Raw genomic sequence first — 22,512 nt, 5'->3', positions numbered from 1 at the left:
TGTGCTTCCCTCTGGCCGGATCTGGTACACTGGGAGTCCTGGCAGCTGTTTGCAGATGACATAGGGCTGCGATTTCCACCGGTCAGCCAATTTGTGTCTTCCCGGGACACCCAGGTTTCTCGGCAGCACCTTGTCACCCGGCTGTAAGTCCTGCACTCGCACCCGGAGGTCAAAGTTTCTTTTATTTCTCTGTCCTCGGGCATCTGAGGCAGCTTGGGCCTTGTCATAGGCAGCCTTCAGACTTTTCCGCAGGCGGTCCACATATCCTCTGTGTGAGGTTGCAGAGGTACGGTCTATGGACGTGCCAAAAGCCAAATCTACTGGCAGCCGGGCCTCGCGCCCGAACATCAGACGATAGGGAGAGTATCCTGTGGCATCGTTTGTGGTGCTATTATAAGCATGCACGATATCTGCTATGTGCTTGCTCCAGTGCTGCTTTTCTCAGAAGTCAGAGTCCCAAGCATATCCAAGAGGGTTCTGTTGAATCTCTCTGGTTGGGGATCTCCCTGAGGATGGTATGGGGTGGTTCTAGACTTCCTGATGCCCAAAAGATCTAACAGTTTCTTGATGAGACTGCTTTCAAAGTCTCGCCCTTGATCAGAATGGATGCGTTGAGGTAGACCATAGTGCACAAAGAATTTTTCCACCAAGATCTTGGCCACCGTGGGTGCTTGTTGGTCTCTCGTGGGAAAAGCCTGGGCATACCTAGTGAAGTGATCAGTTACTACTAGGATATTTCCCTGTCCACTCAAATCAGGCTCCAAGCTTAGAAAATCAATGCACACCAGCTCCATGGGTCCCTGACTCTGAAGGTGGCCCATTGGGGCAGCTCGGTGAGGCAAAGTCTTCCTTTGGATGCACCTAATGCAGGAGTGACAGTAACCCTCAACTTCAGCTCGCATGCAGGGCCAGTAGAATCTGTCCCTCACCAGGTGGAAGGTCCTGTCGGGTCCTAAGTGACCATGACTATCGTGCAAAGCAGTTAATACTGTCTCTCTGTGTTTTTCTGGCAGGAACAACTGCCATCTTTCTCCAGGATCTCCAGAGGGGCCCCTTCGGTAGACCACCCCTTGGTGCAACTGCAACCGATCCCACTCTCGGTGTAGTAGACGGGCTTCCTTAAGGGAGTCAGTGAGGAGCAAGTCAGGGCATTGGCTCTCCAAGGCTTTCAATGCCAAGCTACAGAGAGGGTCTTCCAACTGATCCCTTCGCAAGTCTTTCTTGGAGAGTTTTGGCAGGCCTTCATCCCCGACTTGGGTGACGTTGCAGTAACATCTGGGAACACCAGCGGCTGACACTCCAAGATCTTTGGCCCTGGATCCTCCTCCAGCTTGGTGTTCTGCTCCTTGACATAAGGCTTGTACCCCTTCGGGAGTCAGCTGAGTCCATTCTTCAGTATAGTCCCTGGAACAATGAGGCCTTCTTGACAATGCATCCGCATCTTTGTTTCCAACTCCTGGTCGATATTTCAGACTGAAAGTGAATTCAGATAAGGCAGCCAGCCATCTGTGACCTGTGGCATCTAACTGCGCCGTAGTGAGGATATAGGTGAGAGGGTTATTGTCGGTCTTGATCATGAATTCAGCACTGTACAAGTAATCTCTCAGCTTATCCACTACTGCCCACTTTAGAGCCAGAAATTCGAGCTTGTGTGTGGGATAGTTCTTCTCAGTGGGTGCCAAGCTCCGACTCACATAGGCAACAGGCCGAAGGTGCCCGTCATGCTCTTGATACAGCACCCCGCCCAACCCATCTCTGCTAGCATCAACATGCAGCTTGTATGGCTTGGTTGGGTCTGCATAGGCTAGAACTGGAGCAGTGGTTAGATTCCACTTCAGCTGTCTGAAAGCCTCTTCACACTGAGCAGTCCACTGTTCTTGAATGGACTCTCTGGGTTTCCTAGGACCTCCAGCTGATCGAACAAGTTTTGGCAGATCTGGGTCATCGTCTTCCTCTCCACTCTTCAGTAGTTCGTTGAGTGGGCGAGCTGTTTTAGCGAATCCCTCAACAAATCTTCTGTAGTAGGAACAGAATCCTAGAAATGACCTAAGTTCGGTCACATTAGTAGACCTTGGCCAGGAAGTGACGGCCTCTAGCTTCTGGGGGTCGGTGGCCACTCCATCAGCAGACACAATGTGGCCAAGGTAGTTAACCGAGGGTTGATAGAACTGGAACTTCTCCAGGGATAACTTCAACCCCTCATCATGGAGTCTCTTCAGTACCTTCTCTAGACGCTCTTCGTGCTCCTCCAGAGTCTTGCCAAAGACAATGATATCATCTAGGTACACCAATACCTCTATCAGGTTCATGTCTCCAACCGTCTTCTCCATTAACCTCTGGAAAGTGGCTGGGGCACCGGACAGGCCTTGTGGCATGCGGTCGAATTCAAAGAACCCCACCGGGGTAATAAAAGCGGTCTTCTCTCGGTCTTCAGGGTGCATGGGAATTTGATAGTATCCGCTCTTCAAATCCAACACGCTAAACCACTTGGCCCCTGATAGACTCTGCAAAGCGTCTTCTATTCTTGGGGTGGTGTATTGGTCAGGAATGGTCCTTCTGTTCAGCGTCCGATAATCAATACACAGCCTCAATGCACCATTCTTCTTCCGTACCACCACTATTGGAGAAGCATATGGACTCCGGGACTCTCGGATTATACCTGCCCCTTTCAACTCTGCCAGTTGCTCACGCAGGTCTTCCAAGTCCCCTAAAGGAATCCGTCGAACTCTCTCCCTGAATGGCTTATCCTCTTTAAGACGTATTTGGTGTTTGGCACTTTTTGCACATCCCACATCAAATTCACTCTTGGAGAATGCAACCTTCCATCCCTGAAGCTGAGCCTTGGCCCTTTCCTTCCATTCAGGTGGAAGGGGAGAATTTTCCAGATAAAATTCCTTGGCAGGGATCCCATCTTTCTCTTCCCCCACCAAATCAGATAGTGAGACTGGGGTGGCTGGGTTAACTTGTCCCAACAACATCCGTGCTGGCATCTTCACAGGTAAGGTCGTTATGTTGCAGACACTAACTGAGATTTTTCCATGACTTCTTTGTAACGCTTTAGTTGAAACAACTTCAGGAATTATCTCTACTCCTGAACCTTTCCTCTGGCCGTCTGCCTCGACGACAATGAAAGGGCCTGGTTGCTTCCAGTTCAACTTGACGGACGCTTGTAAACAAGCCACTTCACCAGGCTGTAACACCTTCTCCCTTCGGTCCAAACGCCAGATCTTCCCCACTCCTTCAGCTGGAGCCTTCTGTTCTTGCACCAGGCGTTGATAGGCCTGTCTCAACATGGGGTGCACACTTGTAGTTGAAGTGTCTGACTCCAGAACAGGCGTCAACAGTCTTCTGAGCAGATCAGTATTGGTTCCTATGATGAGGGAACCCTTACTGACCCCTACTGGGCGAGGACAGACCACTGCTAACGTGTCAAAAGTCTCAGTTTTCCCAGCCACCGAGGGATCAAAAGTCAGCCTGACTGGTAAATAACCGTCATAGGGGAAGTTTTGAGTGCCAATGCCCCATATCTCCAGCTCTTCCAACTTCTGCAAGGGCAGGTGCTTGAGGTGCTTGTCATAGAAGCCTCGGTAGAGAAGGGTCACTTGAGCTCCAGTATCCAAAAGGGCCTTAGTATAGATTCCCTCTACTTGGATGGAAACAACAGGAGCAGGTCCCACTAGCCTGTCTGGAAGCTTGGGGGTGGTGGGGATCTGAGTCTGTTTGGTGGCCTGAATCCGCACTACTTTCTTGTGAAAATTCTGACCTGGTTTGAGTCTCCTTTGAGTGCTGGGCATCTGGTGTGCATTGATTTTCCGCTGCTGGGCTGTATGTGCCAAAGTAAACGGGGCACTGGGTCGCTCGGAGGCAGAAACGGGAGCCCTCTGCAAAGGTTTGGACTTCCGCCGCTGTCTCCTCGCGTCGTTTTTTTCGGAGCTCACTACCTCAGATGGACACCCAGTTTGCTCCTTCACCGGGGCCCTCTGGAGTTTTCCGGTGACTTTCCAAGAGACAACTTCTTTAATATTCTCACCACCTCTGTTGTAAGGTCTGTCAAGTTCTCTTCATTTGGGCATCGAGCGATGAAATGTCCTACCTCTCCACAGCGATAACACTTCTTATCGGTAGAGGAGACAACACCCCTTCCTCCCTTAGTTAGAGTGGACACCGTCTGCTTCACTTCCTTGAGTGATTGTTGCATATCGGCATGGGCTTCCATCACTTGTCCTACTGTTTTCTGAATTCCACAGAATGTTTGCTGTAGAGTAGTTTGCGCCTGTGCCAACTGAACTATAGCTTGCGTCAAAGTGTCAATAGAGGTGCTAAACCCTCCATCTGAGCTGGTCTCCGATGCAGACCCTGACTGTATGATGTAAGCCGTAGCACCATGTTTAAGACCCTTGGCGGACTCAGGCCTATGTACCTTGGCTGCAATGAGAGCTTCCTCCTCTCTAATAGCCTTTATGAATTTGGAGTAAGTGAGGAGGTCATTTGGACCCCTGGCTCGAAGTTGTAGCACAATGGGATCCAGTGGCTGGGCTCCCTTTTGCACCTGTAGCATTAAGGCTTTACTGGCCTCCTCAGCTTTCATCCCACCTTTCATTACGACTTGTTGAAGGGTTTGATCCAGCCGCGTGACATCATTTATCAACCTCTCACCCTCCGTTTGATAAGTGTGATGAAAGAGATAGATTAATTCTGTGCAATCTTCAACTCTCCCATAAATCTCACGGAGCGCTTCTAGACACTCAGAAACAGAGCAGTTGGGTTTATCCCGTTTCAGGTTTCGAACTACATCAGAAGTGTCAAGGTCCTACCTTTTCCCAGAGGTTATGTTACTCCATGTGCTGGCATCCATCTTGGATTTCTGCTGAGCATGGTGGGAAGCTTTTATGCCTTCAGGTCTCTGAGGTCCATCCCCCAGAGGGGTGTGGCTGAGTACATATAAGCCTGTGATCCGCACATGCTCTTTGCACTTGTGTCTTGTGTCTTTGTCTTGCTACAGCTCTGTGTATATGCTCGTGACTCTTCTGGTATTCTGACTCGGCTTGTGACTAAGACCATTCTCTGTGTTTTCCTTCGATCTGACCTTCCGTTGCTAAACCCGGCCAGTGACCTGTGATTCTCTGTCTACTGTTCTGTACTGTTTTGTCCTGTTGTTGTCGACTCGGCTTGCCTGACTACGCTATTGTCATTCTCACCAGCTACACGCCATTGGCGGCGGCCATTACCGCAGCCGGGGTGTCTCGGGGGCCGCGACCTGGTTCCTGGCTGCGTCAAGTCCATCCCCACCATCAGGGGCCCTGGTGAAGGCCAGCCTGGGACTTAGACTCCGCGCCCTGAGGGACTTCGGTCTGTTGGTGGTGGTTGTCGTCAACCAGTGCCTTACCCTGCCACTAGGCCTACCTGTCCGTTCCACAGCCCTGCCCTGACATTACACAAGTGCCATGAATCCTGACGGTGCAGGTACGCCTTCGCTTCCAATGTTGGTCGCCAGACTGGATCAACAGGATCTCCTGTTGGATCAGTTCGCTCAGGCGTTGCAAACTCTGCTGGCACGCACCGCGCACCTTACTCCTGGTGTTATTAGGCCGGCTGTCACTCCGGTGGTCGCTCCCGCTGCTGTTCCGCTTGTTGCGCCTACCGCCGCGACTGCTGCGGCACCCGCGGCGCCCAGAGGTATGACTGGTTCAGCCCCTCTTCCACAGCGCTTTGGGGGTGAGCCGAGTCAGTGTCGTGGGTTCCTCAACCAGGTGGGGATTTACTTCGAATTAATACCCCACGCTTTTCCGACTGAGAGGTCAAAGGTGGGTTTCCTAATATCGCTACTCTCAGACAAGGCCTTGGCCTGGGCGAATCCCTTATGGGAGAGGAATGACCCAGTGATTCACGAGTTTTCCGGTTTTGTCGATGCCTTCCGTAGGGTATTCGACGTACCGGCTCGCTCCGCCTCGGCTGCCAAGCTGCTCATGTCTATGCATCAGGGTTCACGGACCGTTGCCGAGTACGCCATAGAGTTTCGTACCCTGGCAGCAGAGGTGGGTTGGAACAATGAGGCTCTGGTGGCTGCGTTTTCTCAGGGTCTTTCTGATGCATTGAAGAACGAGATCGCAGCCAAGGAATTGCCTGTGGAGCTGGAAGCACTAATTTCCTTCCTGATCCTGATTGATACCAGGCTCAGGGAGAGGCCTTCACTTAAGGAACGCCTGCGGAGGCCTTCCAATCGACTGGCACCTGCGTTTTCTGTCCCACCCATTCCTCCCTCTCCTCCCACGCCTCCTGGGGATAGATTGTCTGGTGGTGAGCCCATGCAGCTGGGGTTTGCTCGCCTTTCCGAGGGAGAGCGGGCCGCTCGGCGTCGGGAGGGTCGCTGCCTGTACTGTGGTCTTGGTGGGCACTTTCGGCAGTCCTGTCCGGTCCGTCCGGGAAACGCTCGCACCTGAGATCCTGTCGGGGACAGATCTTGGGTGGAGTCTCCTCGTCCCCGGCGTTCCGCAGAAATAAGCCACTGATCACCGTTGTCCTCTCTTGGGCGGAGGGCTCGGTGACGGCCCAGGCGTTGGTAGATTCTGGGGCCGGCGGGTTGTTTATGGACAGCTCGTTTGCTGCCCAGCACTCCATTCCCCTGCAGGCTCGAGTTACCCCATTGGTTCTCGAGGCAATAGATGGCAGGCCCCTGCAACCACCACAGGTTACCCACGAGGCTATGCCAGTTGAGGTAGCTATTGGGGCTGTTCACAGGGAGTTGGCCTGTTTCCAGGTGATTTCTTCTCCACACTATTCAGTGGTTTTGGGGTATCCCTGGCTCCAGATGCACAATCCAACCTTCAATTGGCAAACTGCTGAGATTCTCTCGTGGTCTCCACAGTGTGGGGCCGGGTGCATCCGTGGGCCGGTTAAGGTGTTGTGCGCCTCCTCGGACTCCGCGTTGCCTACTGATTATGGGGAGTACCAGGACGTGTTTGATAAGGTACGCGCTGGTGCCATACCTGCTCATCGTCCTTACGACTGCGCCATATCCTTGCAACCCGGTGCCACTCCTCCACGTGGCAGGGTGTATCCTCTCTCAGTTGCGGAGAATAAGGCCATGGAGGAGTACGTTGCGGATGCGCTTTCCCGGGGGCACATTCGTAAGTCTACTTCCCCAGCAGGAGCGGGCTTTTTCTTTGTAAAGAAGAAGGGTGGTGAATTGAGGCCTTGCATTGATTATAGGGGTCTCAATCGAATCACCACTAAGAATGCATACCCGATTCCCTTGATTACTGAGTTGTTCGACCGCCTTAAGGGGGCAACAGTCTTTACCAAACTTGACCTTAGGGCGGCGTACAACCTCGTACGGATCAAACAGGGGGATGAGTGGAAGACCGCGTTTAACACCAGAACCGGCCACTACGAATACCTGGTGATGCCCTTCGGGTTGTGTAATGCGCCCGCAGTTTTTCAGGAATTCATGAATGATGTCCTTCGTGACTTGTTGCAGCAGTGCGTAGTGGTTTACCTGGATGACATCCTGGTTTACTCTACCTCCATGGAGTCCCATATCCAGGATGTCAAGCGGGTGCTGCAACGATTACGGGAGAACGAACTCTTTTGTAAGCTCGAGAAGTGCGAGTTCCATCGATCCCAAGTTGCCTTTTTAGGCTACATCATTTCTGCGGAGGGATTCTCCATGGACCCTCAAAAGGTTTCGGCGGTTCTGCAGTGGCCTCGTCCCAATGGTCTTCGACCCATTCAGCGCTTTTTGGGTTTTGCCAACTACTATCGGAAGTTCATCAGGAACTTCTCCACGCTGGCAAAGCCTCTCTCAGACCTAACCAAGAAGGGCAGTAATCCTCACGAGTGGCCATCCGAGGCCATCGTAGCTTTCGAGGCTCTGAAATCCGCCTTCGCTTCGGCTCCGATACTGTCTCATCCCAATCCTGGATTGCCCTTCGTCCTTGAGGTCGATGCATCCGAGACAGGAGTAGGCGCTCTCCTGTCTCAACGTCGGTCACCCGATGGACCCCTACTTCCCTGTGGGTTCTACTCCAGGAAGCTTTCCTCTGCAGAGTGCAACTACCAGATTGGAGATAGGGAGTTGTTGGCAATCATTCTGGCTCTCAAGGAATGGAGGCACCTGCTCGAGGGCTCCGCGGTTCCGGTCCTCATTCTTACCGATCATAAGAACCTGACTTATCTTTCGGAGGCCAAAAGATTGACACCCCGTCAGGCCAGATGGGCCTTGTTCTTGTCGCGGTTCAACTATGTGGTCTCCTATTTGCCTGGTTCCAAGAATGTCAGGGCTGATGCATTATCGAGGCAATACTCTGAGTTGTCCAGGGAGGACTCTGAGCCAACCTCGGTCATACCTCCGGATCAGATCCTGGCTGCCATTCGCACCAGTCTGACTTCTCCCCTTGGGGAGCAGATTTTGGCGGCTCAAACTGACGCTCCTCCCGAGAGACCAGAGGGTAGATGTTTTGTACCCGAGGGGTTGCGTACCCGTCTGCTGCGTACTTACCATAACTCCAAAACTGCCGGGCATCCGGGGAGGAACCAGTTGTCTTGGGTCGTCTCTCGGTTGTTCTGGTGGCCAACTCTCCGTGCCGACATCGCCTCTTATGTAGCGGCATGTTCGATCTGTGCCCAGAATAAATCTCCACGGCATCTTCCAATGGGTCTTCTGCAACCCATTCCCAATGGGGAGCGTCCTTGGTCACACCTGGGCATGGACTTTATTGTAGACCTCCCTGTGTCTCGGGGTCATACGGTCATTCTCATGGTCGTCGATCGTTTTTCCAAAATGTGCCATTGTATTCCACTCAGGAAGTTACCAACAGCGCAAGAACTGGCCACGGTCTTTTCCAGGGAGATTTTTTGCCTGCATGGGTTGCTCAAGGTGATTGTCTCGGACCGTGGGAGTCAGTTCGTGTCCAGATTCTGGCGCGCCTTCTGCTCCCAGTTGGGTATTAGTCTCTCCTTTTCTTCAGCCTACCACCCGCAGTCCAATGGGGCTGCGGAGCGTTCCAATCAGGCCTTAGAACAATTCCTTAGGTGTTATGTCTCGGACCATCAGGACGATTGGGCCGATCTCCTGCCTTGGGCAGAGTTTGCCAGGAACTCAGCGGTCAACTCCTCCTCCGGGATGTCTCCCTTCATGGCCAACTATGGGTAGCAACCCGCGGTATTACCTGAGAGGTTCTCACCACAGGACATTCCGGCTGTGGAGAACCACCTTGCTGCCTTGCGTTCTTCATGGGGGCAGATCCAGAGGGCTTTGAGGGACTCGGCTCAGCGTCAGAAGTTCCAGGCTGATCGCAGACGGTTGCCCTCTCCTTCATACCAGGTCGGCGATCGGGTGTGGTTGTCTACTCGTAACCTCAATCTTCGGGTGCCCACACCCAAACTAGCTCCCCGTTTTGTCGGTCCTTTTCGCATTCACCGCAAGGTGGATCCGGTGGCCTATGCCCTTGCCCTTCCACCTGGGATGCGGATCTCCAATACCTTTCATGTATCACTGTTGAAACATCTGATCTGCAATCGCTTCACTGCCTCTCTGCCTCGGCCCCGTCCCATTCGGGTTGACGGTCATGAGGAGTATGAGGTGAGTCGGATCCTGGACTCTCGATTGGTGCGCGGTCGATTACAGTTCCTGGTTCATTGGCGCGGTTATGGTCCCGAGGAGCGTTCCTGGGTTCCTTCCGCGGATGTCCATGCTCCTGCCCTCCTCCGCGCTTTTCATACGCGCTTTCCTCAGAAACCTTTTGTTGAGCCGCGGAGGGGGAGGGGCCCTTGAGGAGGAGGTACTGTCAAGGTCCTACCTTTTCCCAGAGGTTATGTTACTCCATGTGCTGGCATCCATCTTGGATTTCTGCTGAGCATGGTGGGAAGCTTTTATGCCTTCAGGTCTCTGAGGTCCATCCCCCAGAGGGGTGTGGCTGAGTACATATAAGCCTGTGATCCGCACATGCTCTTTGCACTTGTGTCTTGTGTCTTTGTCTTGCTACAGCTCTGTGTATATGCTCGTGACTCTTCTGGTATTCTGACTCGGCTTATGACTAAGACCATTCTCTGTGTTTTCCTTCGATCTGACCTTCCGTTGCTGAACCCGGCCCGTGACCTGTGATTCTCTGTCTACTGTTCTGTACTGTTTTGTCCTGTTGTTGTCGACTCGGCTTGCCTGACTACGCTATTGTCATTCTCACCAGCTACACGCCATTGGCGGCGGCCATTACCGCAGCCGGGGTGTCTCGGGGGCCGCGACCTGGTTCCTGGCTGCGTCAAGTCCATCCCCACCATCAGGGGCCCTGGTGAAGGCCAGCCTGGGACTTAGACTCCGCGCCCTGAGGGACTTCGGTCTGTTGGTGGTGGTTGTTGTCAGCCAGTGCCTTACCCTGCCACTAGGCCTACCTGTCCGTTCCACAGCCCTGCCCTGACAAGAAGCTGGTGCCCGCAGGCTCTCTACCACCCTCTGTCTCTTTACTGTGTCAATTACATCCCACTCTTCCACCGCTTGGAGGGTGTGGGAACTTTCCCCGAGAAGTATCGTAGTTTGCGATACCCGTAATTGGTGGATCCTACTGGGTTCTTGAGAAGCCCTGTAACTAGTTTCCCAAACTCGGCAACTAGCAAAGAAGAGGATTCTTCTGAAGATGTCACTGACTTTGAGGTGCTGACTTCTGGGTCCAACATGGCATTTCCTAAGTTCCCTGGAGCAGAGCTTGATTCATCCGGAAAAATTAGTATAGCATTGACATCTGCGGTCAGTTGGAAACTGTCTTTCTGCAGAACATCAGGAACTCCCTTCTTCCACTCAGTTAGGGCATAGGTGCGATTTGAGCTAAGGTCTACCTTCACATCCAGCACAGATATTCTTTGGTTTATGCCTGAGGCAGCCCATGCTTGACGGATTCGGTCCTCGGTCCAGTCACTGCCAGGGACACTGATCTCTACACACAACTCCACCTGCCCGTTTTCTTCGCCGCACCACTTAATTGCAGCTGCAGGGTCCATGCTGCCGTTGTCTTTCAAAGTTGATTGCAGAGTATTGGAAATTATCCTGGACGAGCCCCCACATGTAGCGGTACCCCCGAAGGGGCTGCTTAAGTTTGTTCACTCCGCCAGTCTGCCTCTCAACCCCAAGAACTGTCTCAGCCCACACTGGCACACCTGGCAATAGTGTAAGTGCAAGGACCAATGAAAAGCACACACTTTATAATAAAACACAGAGATCAGCTTTACTATAGACCTCTATGGGAAGTAATAAACATTAACAACAGGTATATGTTAGGAGAATCAAGAGAACAACAAATACTGTGACAGAAAGCAATATAACTCACTTTTACACTCAGGCTGCTCTTAGGGGATTCCAACCATGAATAACCCCAAGAGCAGAGGCAAACACTTAAATGGCGCCCTCAAAGTGGATTTAACTCCTCTTCATGAAATGGGCCCCATGATGTCCAAGCAGAAGGAGAGCAGAAGAATGACTCTCTGTTGTGTCAGACTTCTCCCTTCTAACCCCCCCGACACCATGCCCCAATAGGAAAACACTGTACCCAACTGATGTTTAATAGCTACTTTCAAGGTAAAGCTATTCCCTCACACACCATGCAATATAGAGGCCTGACTACGCATGCGCGTGCTCGTATGGCACCAGTAACTTTAGTCTCTTTGTAACAGGATGAATGTTGGAAATCTTCAACTAGCCACTTTCGTTGGTGCACTTAAACTCCTTAAACACTTAAAGTGTAATTGTAATCCTGTGGCAGTATTTGTATAGCAAAGTGAACATGGTGTCTGTTCAGCAGGGCCATCTACACAACCCAGTGCCTGGTGAATATGAGCAAGGTATGATGTCTCTGTATGTGTGCAATGTTCCTGTCATCTGACAGTGGGAGAAATCCCTCTCACCAGATCCTGTGACAAAGGCCCAAACGATCGTCCTGGAAATGACAGGTTCCTCTGGTCACCTCACGATGAGCACTTCACACTGTCAGTGTAGGCACTGTACTGTAGACCACTTCTTTCAGTTTGGATGTTCCTTTGTCTGATCCAGATCACCAAGCATCCAGTGCACTGCCCAAAAGCACTTCTTTTCCAGGTCCAATCTCTCTCCTGCCACATGCAATCTCCCTCTCCTTCAGGAGAAACCCAAGATGGATCCCTTCATTCTCCTCTCCCTAAGCATGATGGCTTTCGTAGTTCTTTATTTTTATTCTATCTCCATATCAGCCTATAAGGCTGTTTCTGTTCAAAACTCCATCGTCCACAATGCTTTGCAGCTGCACTTCCTGCTTGAAAGAGTCCTTGTCATTGGCTTCTTTAATGGATCTTATAATTGGCTCTCTCTCTCTTACAGTCTGAGAGGAGAAAGGGGGGGCTGAAATCCCTCACTGCTTTGTCTGTGTCAGGTCAAGTGTCAGGTTACACAGGAGAGGCCAGTCAGCAGATCACAGCCATGAGACAGGATTAATATCTCCTGCTACACACCTATGATAAAATTATAGACCCTTCATTTCTTTGTAAGTGGGCAAACTTACAAAATCTGCAGGGGATCAAATAATTATTTTCCCCACTTTATATACCCAAGTACGTACAGTTGTGACCAAAATTATTCAACCCCCAATGCTGTAAAGGGGTTTAGGGACTATAGTGTACATTTGGAATTGTATTCAGAATCAAATCCTACAAGGACGTTGTAACTACCCAAATGCAACTAAAATGACATCAATTGTTTATGTAATACAGTAGTAAATGGTTCTTATGTGGTTTCTTCATTGCCACAATTATTCAACCCCTTAAAGACTACCACTCTGAAGAACAGAGGTTCATACAGGTGCTTTCCATCAGGTATTGAAAACACCTGTGGATGTCACCGAGCAGCAATCAAGCATAATAAGCACCAATTAGGCAGCTTTAAAATGACTGTGATACTCAGCTCCTTCTAGACATTTACTGGTGTGGTTACAAACATGGTGAAGGCAAGAGAATGGTCCAGGAAGACAAGAGAAGAGGTGATTTCTCTTCACAGGAAGGGCAATGGCTATAAGAAGATTGCAAAGATGTTAAACATACCAAGAGACACCTTAGGAAGCATCATTCGCAAATTCAAGGCAAAGGGCACTGTTGAAACGCTACCTGGTCGTGGCAGAAAGAAGATGCTGACTTCGACTGCTGTGCGCTACCTGAAGCGTAGAGTGGAGAGAAGTCCCCGTGTGACTGCTGAGGAACTGAGAAAAGATTTGTCAGATGTGGGTACAGAAGTTTCAGCCCAGACAATAAGACGCACACTGCGTAATGAAGGCCTCCGTGCCAGAACTCCCAGGCGTACCCCCTTGCTGTCTCCAAAGAATAAGAAGAGTCGACTGCAGTATGCCAAAAGCCATGTGGACAAACCACAAAAGTTGTGGGATAGTGTTCTGTGGACTGATGAAACAAAATTAGAACTGTTTGGGCCCATGGATCAACGCTATGTTTGGAGGAGGAAGAACAAGGCCTATGATGAAAAGAACACCTTGCCTACTGTGAAGCATGGTGGAGGGTCAATCATGCTTTGGGGCTGTTTTGCTTCTGCAGGTACAGGGAAGCTTCAGCGTGTGCAAGGTACCATGAATTCTCTTCAGTACCAGGAGATATTGGATGGAAACGTGATGCAGTCCGTCACACACCTGAGGCTTGGGAGACGTTGGACCTTTCAACAGGACAATGATCCCAAGCATACCTCCAAGTCCACTAGAGCATGGTTGCAGAGGAAAGGCTGGAACATTTTGGAGTGGCCATCGCAGTCACCAGACTTAAATCCGATTGAGAACCTCTGGTGGGACTTAAAGAAAGCAGTTGCAGTGCGCAAGCCTAAGAATGTGACTGAACTGGAGGCCTTTGCCCATGAAGAATGGGCGAAGATACCCGTAGATCGCTGCAAGACACTTGTGTCAAGCTATGCTTCACGTTTAAAAGCTGTTATAACTGTAAAAGGATGCTGTACTAAGTACTAAGATTGAATGTCACTTGGGGGTTGAATAAAACTGATAATGCTGTGAGCACAGAAAAGACATTTGTGGTTATTTCATTATAACTGTTATGTTATATTTGTCTGACCTACAAGTGCCTCTTTAATGTAAATGTAAGCAAGATGACTGAATGATCAAAAGCAATGTCAAACTGGCCAAAACACTCAATTTCAGTGGGGGTTGAATAATTTTGGTCACAACTGTATGTGCACAATTGCATGGGCCCCTTGCCAATAATATCTATTTTTACATTGGATGTATATACTATTATTGATCTCTTCTTATACAAAGCTTGTATTATTTATATATTGGTATGCATCTATAATGCTATATTCTGGTTGTGTAGTTGTTCTGCTTCCAATTACTTTGATTAGATTACTGGGTAATCTCCCAGGAAGGGAATCCCCTCTGTTCAAAAAGGCCCTGTCCTGGGTAGAAGCACTGACAACTTTATTATCAAATCCATTCTTCCACTTAGAGAAAATTCTGATTTGCTTATTTAGCTACAGGTTTAGTGCACAATCCTGTTTTGGGGGGGATCATTTCTCATAACCCCCCAAAAATCAGGCTGCAACATAAAGTTGAGCGCCCTCTCCCCTCTGCACATCAGTTCTTACCTTCTCCAACTGCTGCAGCCTCTAGCACTGTTTCCAGCCTTTCTAGTAGTGTTTGACTTAAAAGTAATGTACACATGTAGCAGAAGTGAATTTCTACCTTTGCAGTTGTAGTGCTACCCTTGTAGGGGGCCACTGTCTTGTGGGTATCCCTAAGCTTCCCTCCGCATAGCCAGGTAACAGGTATTTTTCACACAAACGTGCACCCAAAGACAGTGACTAGTTCATAAGCTTTGTTTTGTTGTTTTATTAGGGTATTCAACTTGGATAGGGAAACAGGGATTATGAGATGCCCAATTTGACTTGAAACAATGGAAGGGGGACACTTCTCTCCTACGTACAAAGCAGATCCTGGACTGTCCTTTTCCTGAAAGCCGTCAGTCATGGCAGATCATCAGCAGCTGCACCTTACCGATGAGGAACTAGCAGCCCTTAAAAAATCAATTTACTTCTTGTAGCTACATGCAGAGATGTCTTCTCTCCACCTTTCAGAGCTGCTTCCAGCTACTCATCCTGCAAGCATTACCAGCCATCCTGGCTTCTTGGAAGATCTCCTGGTACAAGGATAAAGCATTGAGCTCAATGCTGTCCTTAGAAAGATTGCTACATTTGGCAGTCTTTCCCCTTGTAGATCCCAAAATGTGCTGCTGTACTCAAATTGTCCTCTTTGCTCCCTACTGCTCTAAGCCTTGAACCTATCCACATCTCTGCAGAATGTATCCTCCTGCGCCAGCCCAAACCCAGCCTAGAGGCCGCCCCCCAGACCTATTGGACCCTTTCTAGAGACCAACAGTCTCCTCAGCACTTTACCCAACTCTCCTGTCAGCCTTATTCTCCCATATTTATAGGTCTATCCACCACTCTACCAGGGCCTCCAAACCTGGGATTGGCTGTATCCCCCATGTATATACAGATTAGGCCTCCATCCCTTCCTTCTTACTGACTTCTGGAAGGTTCTATGGCAGTGGTTCTCAACCTTTCTAATGCCGCGACCCCTTAATACAGTTCCTCATGTTGTGGTGACCCCCAACCATAAAATTATTTTCGTTGCTACTTCATAACTGTAATTTTGCAGTGGGAGGAGTAGTGCCACGTCATTGGTGTCAGTGGGAGGAATAGTGTCCCATCACTGATGTCAATGGGAGGAATAGTGCCCCATCATTGGTATCAGTGGTAGGAATAGTGCCCCATCATTGGTGTCAGTGGTAGGAATAGTGCCCCATCATTGGTGTCAGTGGGAGGAATAGTGCCCCATCATAGGTGTCAGTGGGGGGAATAGTGATTCCATCATTGGTGTCAGTGGGAGGAATAGTGCCCCATCATTGGTGTCAGTGGGAGGAATAGTGCCCCATCATTGGTGTCAGTGGGAGGAATAGTGCCCCATCATTGGTGTCAGTGGGAGGAATAGTGCCCCATCATTGGTGTCAGTGGGAGGAATAGTGCCCCATCATAGGTGTCAGTGGGAGGAATAGTGCCCCATCATTGGTGTCAGTGGGAGGAATAGTGCCCCATCATTGGTGTCAGTGGGGGGAATAGTGCCCCATCATTGGTGTCAGTGGGGGGAATAGTGCCTCATCATTGGTGTCAGTGGGAGGAATAGTGCCCCATCACTGGTGTCATTGGGAGGAAAAGTGTCCCATCACTGGTATCAGTGGAAGGAATAGTGCCCCAACACTGGTGTCAGTGGGAGGAATAGTGCCCCATCATTGGTATCAGTGGGAGGAATAGTGCCCCATCATTGGTGTCAGTGGGAGGAATAGTGCCCCATCATTGGTGTCAGTGGGAGGAATAGCGCCCCATCATTGGTATCAGTGGGAGGAATAGTGCCCCCATCATTGGTGTCAGTGGGAGGAATAGTGCCCCATCATTGGTATCAGGGGGAGCAATAGTGCCCCAACATTGGTGTCAGTGGGAGGAATAGTGCCCCATCGTTGGTGTCAGTGGGAAGTATAGTGCCCCATCGTTGGTGTCAGTGGGAGGAATAGTGCCCCATCGTTGGTGTCAGTGGGAGGAAGAGTGCCCCATCGTTGGTGTCAGTGGGAGGAATAGTGCCCCATCGTTGGTGTCAGTGGGAGGAATAGTGCCCCATCGTTGGTGTCAGTGGGAGGAATAGTGCCCCATCGTTGGTGTCAGTGGGGGGAGGAATAGTGCCCCATCGTTGGTGTCAGTGGGAGGAATAGTGCCCCATCGTTGGTGTCAGTGGGGGGAATAGTGCCCCATCATTGGTGTCAGTGGGGGGAATAGTGCCCCATCATTGGTGTCAGTGGGAGGAATAGTGCCCCATCATTGGTGTCAGTGGGAGGAATAGTGTCCCATCACTGATGTCAGTGGGAGGAAAAGTGTCCCATCACTGGTATCAGTGGGAGGAATAGTGCCCCAACACTGGTGTCAGTGGGAGGAATAGTGCCCCATCATTGGTATCAGTGGGAGGAATAGTGCCCCATCATTGGTGTCAGTGGGAGGAATAGTGCCCCATCATTGGTATCAGTGGGAGGAATAGTGCCCCCATCATTGGTGTCAGTGGGAGGAACAGTGCCCCATCATTGGTATCAGGGGGAGCAATAGTGCCCCAACATTGGTGTCAGTGGGAGGAATAGTGCCCCATCGTTGGTATCAGTGGGAAGTATAGTGCCCCATCGTTGGTGTCAGTGGGAGGAATAGTGCCCCATCGTTGGTGTCAGTGGGAGGAATAGTGCCCCATCATTGGTGTCAGTGGGAGGAATAGTGCCCCATCGTTGGTGTCAGTGGGAGGAATAGTGCCCCATCGTTGGTATCAGGGGGAGCAATAGTGCCCCAACATTGGTGTCAGTGGGAAGAATAGTGCCCCATCATTGGTATCAGTGGGAGGAATAGTGCCCCATCGTTGGTGTCAGTGGGAGGAATAGTGCCCCATCGTTGGTGTCAGTGGGGGGAGGAATAGTGTCCCATCGTTGGTGTCAGTGGGGGGAGGAATAGTGCCCCATCATTGGTATTAGTGACACCAATGATTGGGCACTATTCCTCCCACATACACCAATGATACTTACCTTGCTGACCCCTGCTCCTGCCTGGGCTCGCTCGCTCCCTCCCTCTCCCATGGTACAGACACTTACCGGTCAGATGTCTTCCTTCTCCGGCCGCTCTCCTCCTCTTCACTCGCTCGATCTTCGCGGTGCCGCTCGGCTCCTCCTTTCCAAGCTCCACCTCCTCGCCGGTGATTGGCCGCCTGTGTGCCTCTCCTGAGCTACAGTTCCGGCGGCCAATCACCGACGAGGAAGGATTGATCCCGGGGGTGTGTCCAGATGACAGGGACGGCATGTCATCCCGCCCACACCTGGAGACGGATCAAGGAGCGGTGTCTCGGTTCCTAAGGCCATCGGAAATATGTGTTTTCCGATGGTCTTAGGCGACCCCTGGGAAAGTGTCGTTCGACCCCCAAAGGGGTCGCGACCCCCAGGTTGAGAACCGCTGTTCTATGGTCTTCCAGAGTCAGGAGGAGACAATAGAGCCACATTCTATTGATTCATCCAGCTGACCTGCAAAAACCCAGCCTCAGTCACATGACTCACTTAACTACCATGAGTCACACACAATGATTTTGCCTATAATTCTCTATGCTACTCTAGTAGCAAACTAAAGGGTGCTACACAGTGAAGTTCCCTCAGCATATCTAATTTTTAAAAATATTTCTTACCTTAGATGTTTCTCGGGTGAAGGCCCCATGGCTGAATGCAAGCATTCCTAAATAATATCAAAGCCAGTCTTTCCCAATAGGAAGGTTTAAGGCAGGCTGATTCTCCTCTCATTAACATACAATACAGAGGGCCAGCTCCTAAATCTTAGACCCTTTGTTAGGACCAGCAGTGTTTAAATCTAGTTTTAAAGTGATAATGAGATCTGCCAGCACAGTACAGACAGGTTAATTATGGCAAACCCAGCTCCCTTACAAAGAGAACTAAGTAAGATTTTTCAATGATGGTTTTATTAGAATAATATATCAAAAATGGTAAGCAGCATAACTATTTTTTGTAAATGATGATATCTGAATGAGAACATGTAACAATATAAAGAAGATGTTATCCCAATTTGACTGCAAAGGTGGAAATACACTTTTTTGGGATGTTAGTGCACAGAAGCAGGCAGCTCTGCATGCAGATTAGATTTTACCAGACAGGCTGCAGACAACAGGGGAGGCTGGTTATGGTAAGCATTTTGTGTATTATAAAAGGGGAAACTGGTAGAACCCACAGCAACCAAATAAGTGCAGCTCCTCCATTCTAATTTATTTTAGTATTTCTCTTTTTTCTACCATAACTGACCTATAAAGTGAATTAGAGGCCTATGTATCTGGCCCCACCGTTTTTACTCTACACACACCATAGAACAGTGCTGGAAATACTCCACACTTAATTGGCATTTATGCTTTACTTGTAAAATACAGAGTACAGTGTGGAGCCAGAGGTGTCCTGTGGTGTGTTCTCTGCATAATGCTGTACAGAACTCTTGCAGAAAATAGGAGAGTGCTGTCATGTGATCTACTTTATATCATATGACAGTTTTTTCTTCCTAATTCAATGTAGTGAATAGATCTTGTTATGGTTCAATGGAACTAGACAGGCAAATTGCAAAGCACATATATAAAGCACACAGCCAAGCTTGATAAATGCGCAGGGGTAGCTTCTAATAGTAAAAGAAGTAGTAAATCACATTATTTAATTTTAGATGGGTCCCTAAAAATATTTGCAAGAAGGCAGGGTTTTTATTAAAGGGACACATTAACCACTTGCCCTCCAGAGAATTTACCCCCCTTCCTGACCAGGCCATTTTTTTGCAATACGGCGCTACATTACTGACAATTGTGCAGTCATGCAACATTGTTTATAAATGAAATTGATGTCATTTTTTCCCACAAATAGAGCTTTCTTTTGGTGGCATTTGATCACCTCTGTGTTTTTTTATTTTGTGCGTTATAAACAAAATAAAACCAACAATTTTGAAAAAAAAACTATATTTTTTACTTTCTGCTATAAAATATATACAGTATAAAAATTTTAAAAATCTACGTTCTTCATAAATTTAGACCAAAATATATTCTGCTACATATTTTTGCTAAAAAAAAATCTCAATATGTGTAAATTAATTGGTTTACATGAAAGTTATAGCGTCTACAAATGGTGGTATATATACTGGAATTTTTAATATTTTTTTATACTGGTAATTGCGGCGATCAGCGACTTATAGCGGGACTGCAGGACTGCAGCAGGCATTCTGACACTGGATGGGAACTGACTAACTGTCACTGACATCCCAATGACAGTAGTACAGTGATCAGTGCTAATGAAAAGCAATGACACTGGGCAGGAAGGGGTTAACATCTGAGGCAATCAAAGGGTTAACTGTGTGTTGCATGTGTTTTACTGTGTGCTGTGTTTTACTAGGGAGACATGCTGTTTTGTATCTCTTTGCTGTGTGCAGAGAGATACAAACAGCATGTCCATGCTGACAGGAAAGAGACCTGTGTTGTTTACACATAAGTCTCTCCCATGTCATCTTTACCCGACGATCGCTGAGTGCTGGTCGGGAATCACTGAAATACCTCCTGGTATAAAGCTGGTCATGTACTAACAGATTTCTCCATCCACTGTAACAGCGCAGATGGAGGCAACTACTGCTGAGGTTTTGCATGCTGACAATCATGACCATCAGCTATCAGAGTACAGTTGGCGCTGCAAAGCAGTGACTGCAGCTGATTCAGCCAAGAATTATCGGCCCAGCTTCTTCAGTATTTGGACCAAAGGGTGTTGGGCTGCAGTGTGCCAAAAGGACCACTCATTGCTCAAATTTCAGCCGGTCCATCAGAAACAAGCCAAAATTCAATCAGTGTATGGCCAGATGATATGACTCTTATTCTGTACTGACCTGCTTCTCCTGTAGCGTGTCATCCTGCTCCCAGATAAAGCTGCCAATTTTTCTTCTGATTTCTGTTACATACAAATTAGGATAATGTGAATAATATTTCCAGACAGGTTTATGATTTACACACATGTATACCAACCTTCATGAAGAGAAGCTGGGGGAAGAATAAAACATCCAAGGGCCATTAGATTATTAGCTTTAGATCTGGCACTTGCTTTTAGGAAGCTGGCATGAAAGACAGTAGCCTTGTTTTCAACATAATCCAGACTGTTATATATTCTGAAAGAAAGATATCCCACATATTAGCACCATATTGGCAAATTAAAGGAATATAGTGTATCATGTTATTGTACAAGCATCATTACCAGTACTTAACCATAGTAAGCGTTAGCAATACACAGACAGATCACAGACTACATAGGCAGTGATAGGCTCTGTAAAATGCCTGCTTGACCTAAAGTAAAAAAATTAATTGGGTCATCTGGCCCCCTTCCAGTTGCCCAACTTCCCCAGGTACCTCCCTCTGTCCTGTGTGGGTCACCTAAAGTGCCCAGAACTGCTGTTTTACCTAAAGGCTAAGTTCACCTTTACAGAAAAAATAATAAATTCACATATTTTTCAGAAAAAAATGTGCAGTTGTAACACTGCCGTAATACTGTTTTCATGATGTTAAATGGACACAAGATGGCAGTGTCCTGCAGCCCAGTTATACAGGCTATTGAAAAGCTTCATAGGATTCGTAGGCTGATTGCAGGACTTCACTGTCTGACAGGGAGTTCATAAACTACATTTCCAGAGGAGCTGGAGGATGGGCGGAGGCAAATAAATACAGAGGCTGGGGAACTCAAGGACAGGAAGTGAACAGAGAGAACTGGAGAGCAGGTGTAAGGAGAATACCATGCAGTACGCCGGAGTTCCAAGTTGGGCCAGACAGCAGAGAGGAGAGGAGAGAGGAGGAATTGTTGACTGCTGACACCTCTGACAAGTCTGACGGACAGCCCTGCGAGCAGGTGGGCCGGAGTGCTGCTGTCCAGAGTGATCTCTGAAGAAGGAACCATGAGGAAACAGGGGCCCCCGTCTACAGAGAGACCATCTACCACCCGACCGATACCTCGGATTGGGTGAGAGAATTCCACACTCAAGCCATCCAAGTTGCACATGACATTATCAAATCCAGTTACTTTCAACTCAGCTTGACTACCATTGTTTCTCAAGTTATATGTGTTAAGGCCCGAGTTGTTCGGCCTACTAGTTATTACAGTTCCAGCATATCCAATCACCAAGTGCCTACTGCACCATCTGCCCTCCTCAGGCCCAGCTGTATTATTGCTCCCATTACAGTCAGCCCCATTTGCCAAGGAGCTCTATCATTGCTGTAATTTGCTACTGTGGTCCAAGGAAGAACTAATTCCTACAGAAGTGTGTTCCTGTCCATTTTAATTTCTGTCAAATCTTGCACCTCACCCTGTGTGTGTCAAAAGAGTAAAATTCAAACTCAATATAATTTAAAGGGATGAATCCCTTCCTTTGTGTTCACCCTCTATTAAGGAACTTCTACCTTTACCTCAAGGAAGATTTGAATCCTTATGTGCACCACCTAGCGCCCCATCGAGCGTGCTGAAGAACTGACACTGCAATTAAAGGGACATTACCCTAATTATTTGAAGAGCTCTTCTTTTCTCAGAATTAGACTCAGTCATCGGTCACTGAAAGCCCAAAGGGAGTAAGCCTCTCTACTATGTAGTTTTTTTGACTCACTGGGGAAAAAACATCTTAGGACTGAGACTATAGTTTAAATTCTGATTTGCATGACCTCTATAACTGCTTGAGATTGTGCTGTATTGTGACCCTCAGTGGTGTATTTAGGTTTTGCACTGCCCTAGGCAACACAAAAATCGGACATCCCGCCCCCCCAGTGGAGAGAGCCTGACATTGAAAAGATATTGTTTTCTTTGTATTGCTTTCTTTGTGTTAAATCCCTGATGTTCCTGTCAGTTCCTCTGATTTCCTATTAA

General features: G+C 48.8%; 1 protein-coding gene across 1 annotated transcript in view; it reads right to left on the bottom strand.

Moving 5' to 3' along the window:
* The window catches only part of TERB2 (telomere repeat binding bouquet formation protein 2), a 50,523-nt gene that overhangs the window by 15,642 nt on the left and 12,369 nt on the right, over positions 1-22,512 (bottom strand). Inside the window, exons 3-4 of the mRNA XM_089652371.1 lie at positions 20,637-20,776; positions 20,501-20,562 (exon numbers count right to left, since the gene is read on the bottom strand). Of these exons, the coding sequence (XP_089508497.1) occupies positions 20,501-20,562; positions 20,637-20,776 (202 nt within the window). The remainder of the gene's footprint in view (positions 1-20,500; positions 20,563-20,636; positions 20,777-22,512) is intronic.

Source organism: Staurois parvus, unplaced genomic scaffold (genome assembly GCF_062004578.1).
Source record: "Staurois parvus isolate SC_StPar_1 unplaced genomic scaffold, SC_StPar_1.0 ptg000682l, whole genome shotgun sequence".
NCBI lineage: Eukaryota > Metazoa > Chordata > Amphibia > Anura > Ranidae > Staurois > Staurois parvus.
Note: the sequence above shows the minus strand (reverse complement) of the source record. Positions and strands in the feature narration are given on the sequence as shown.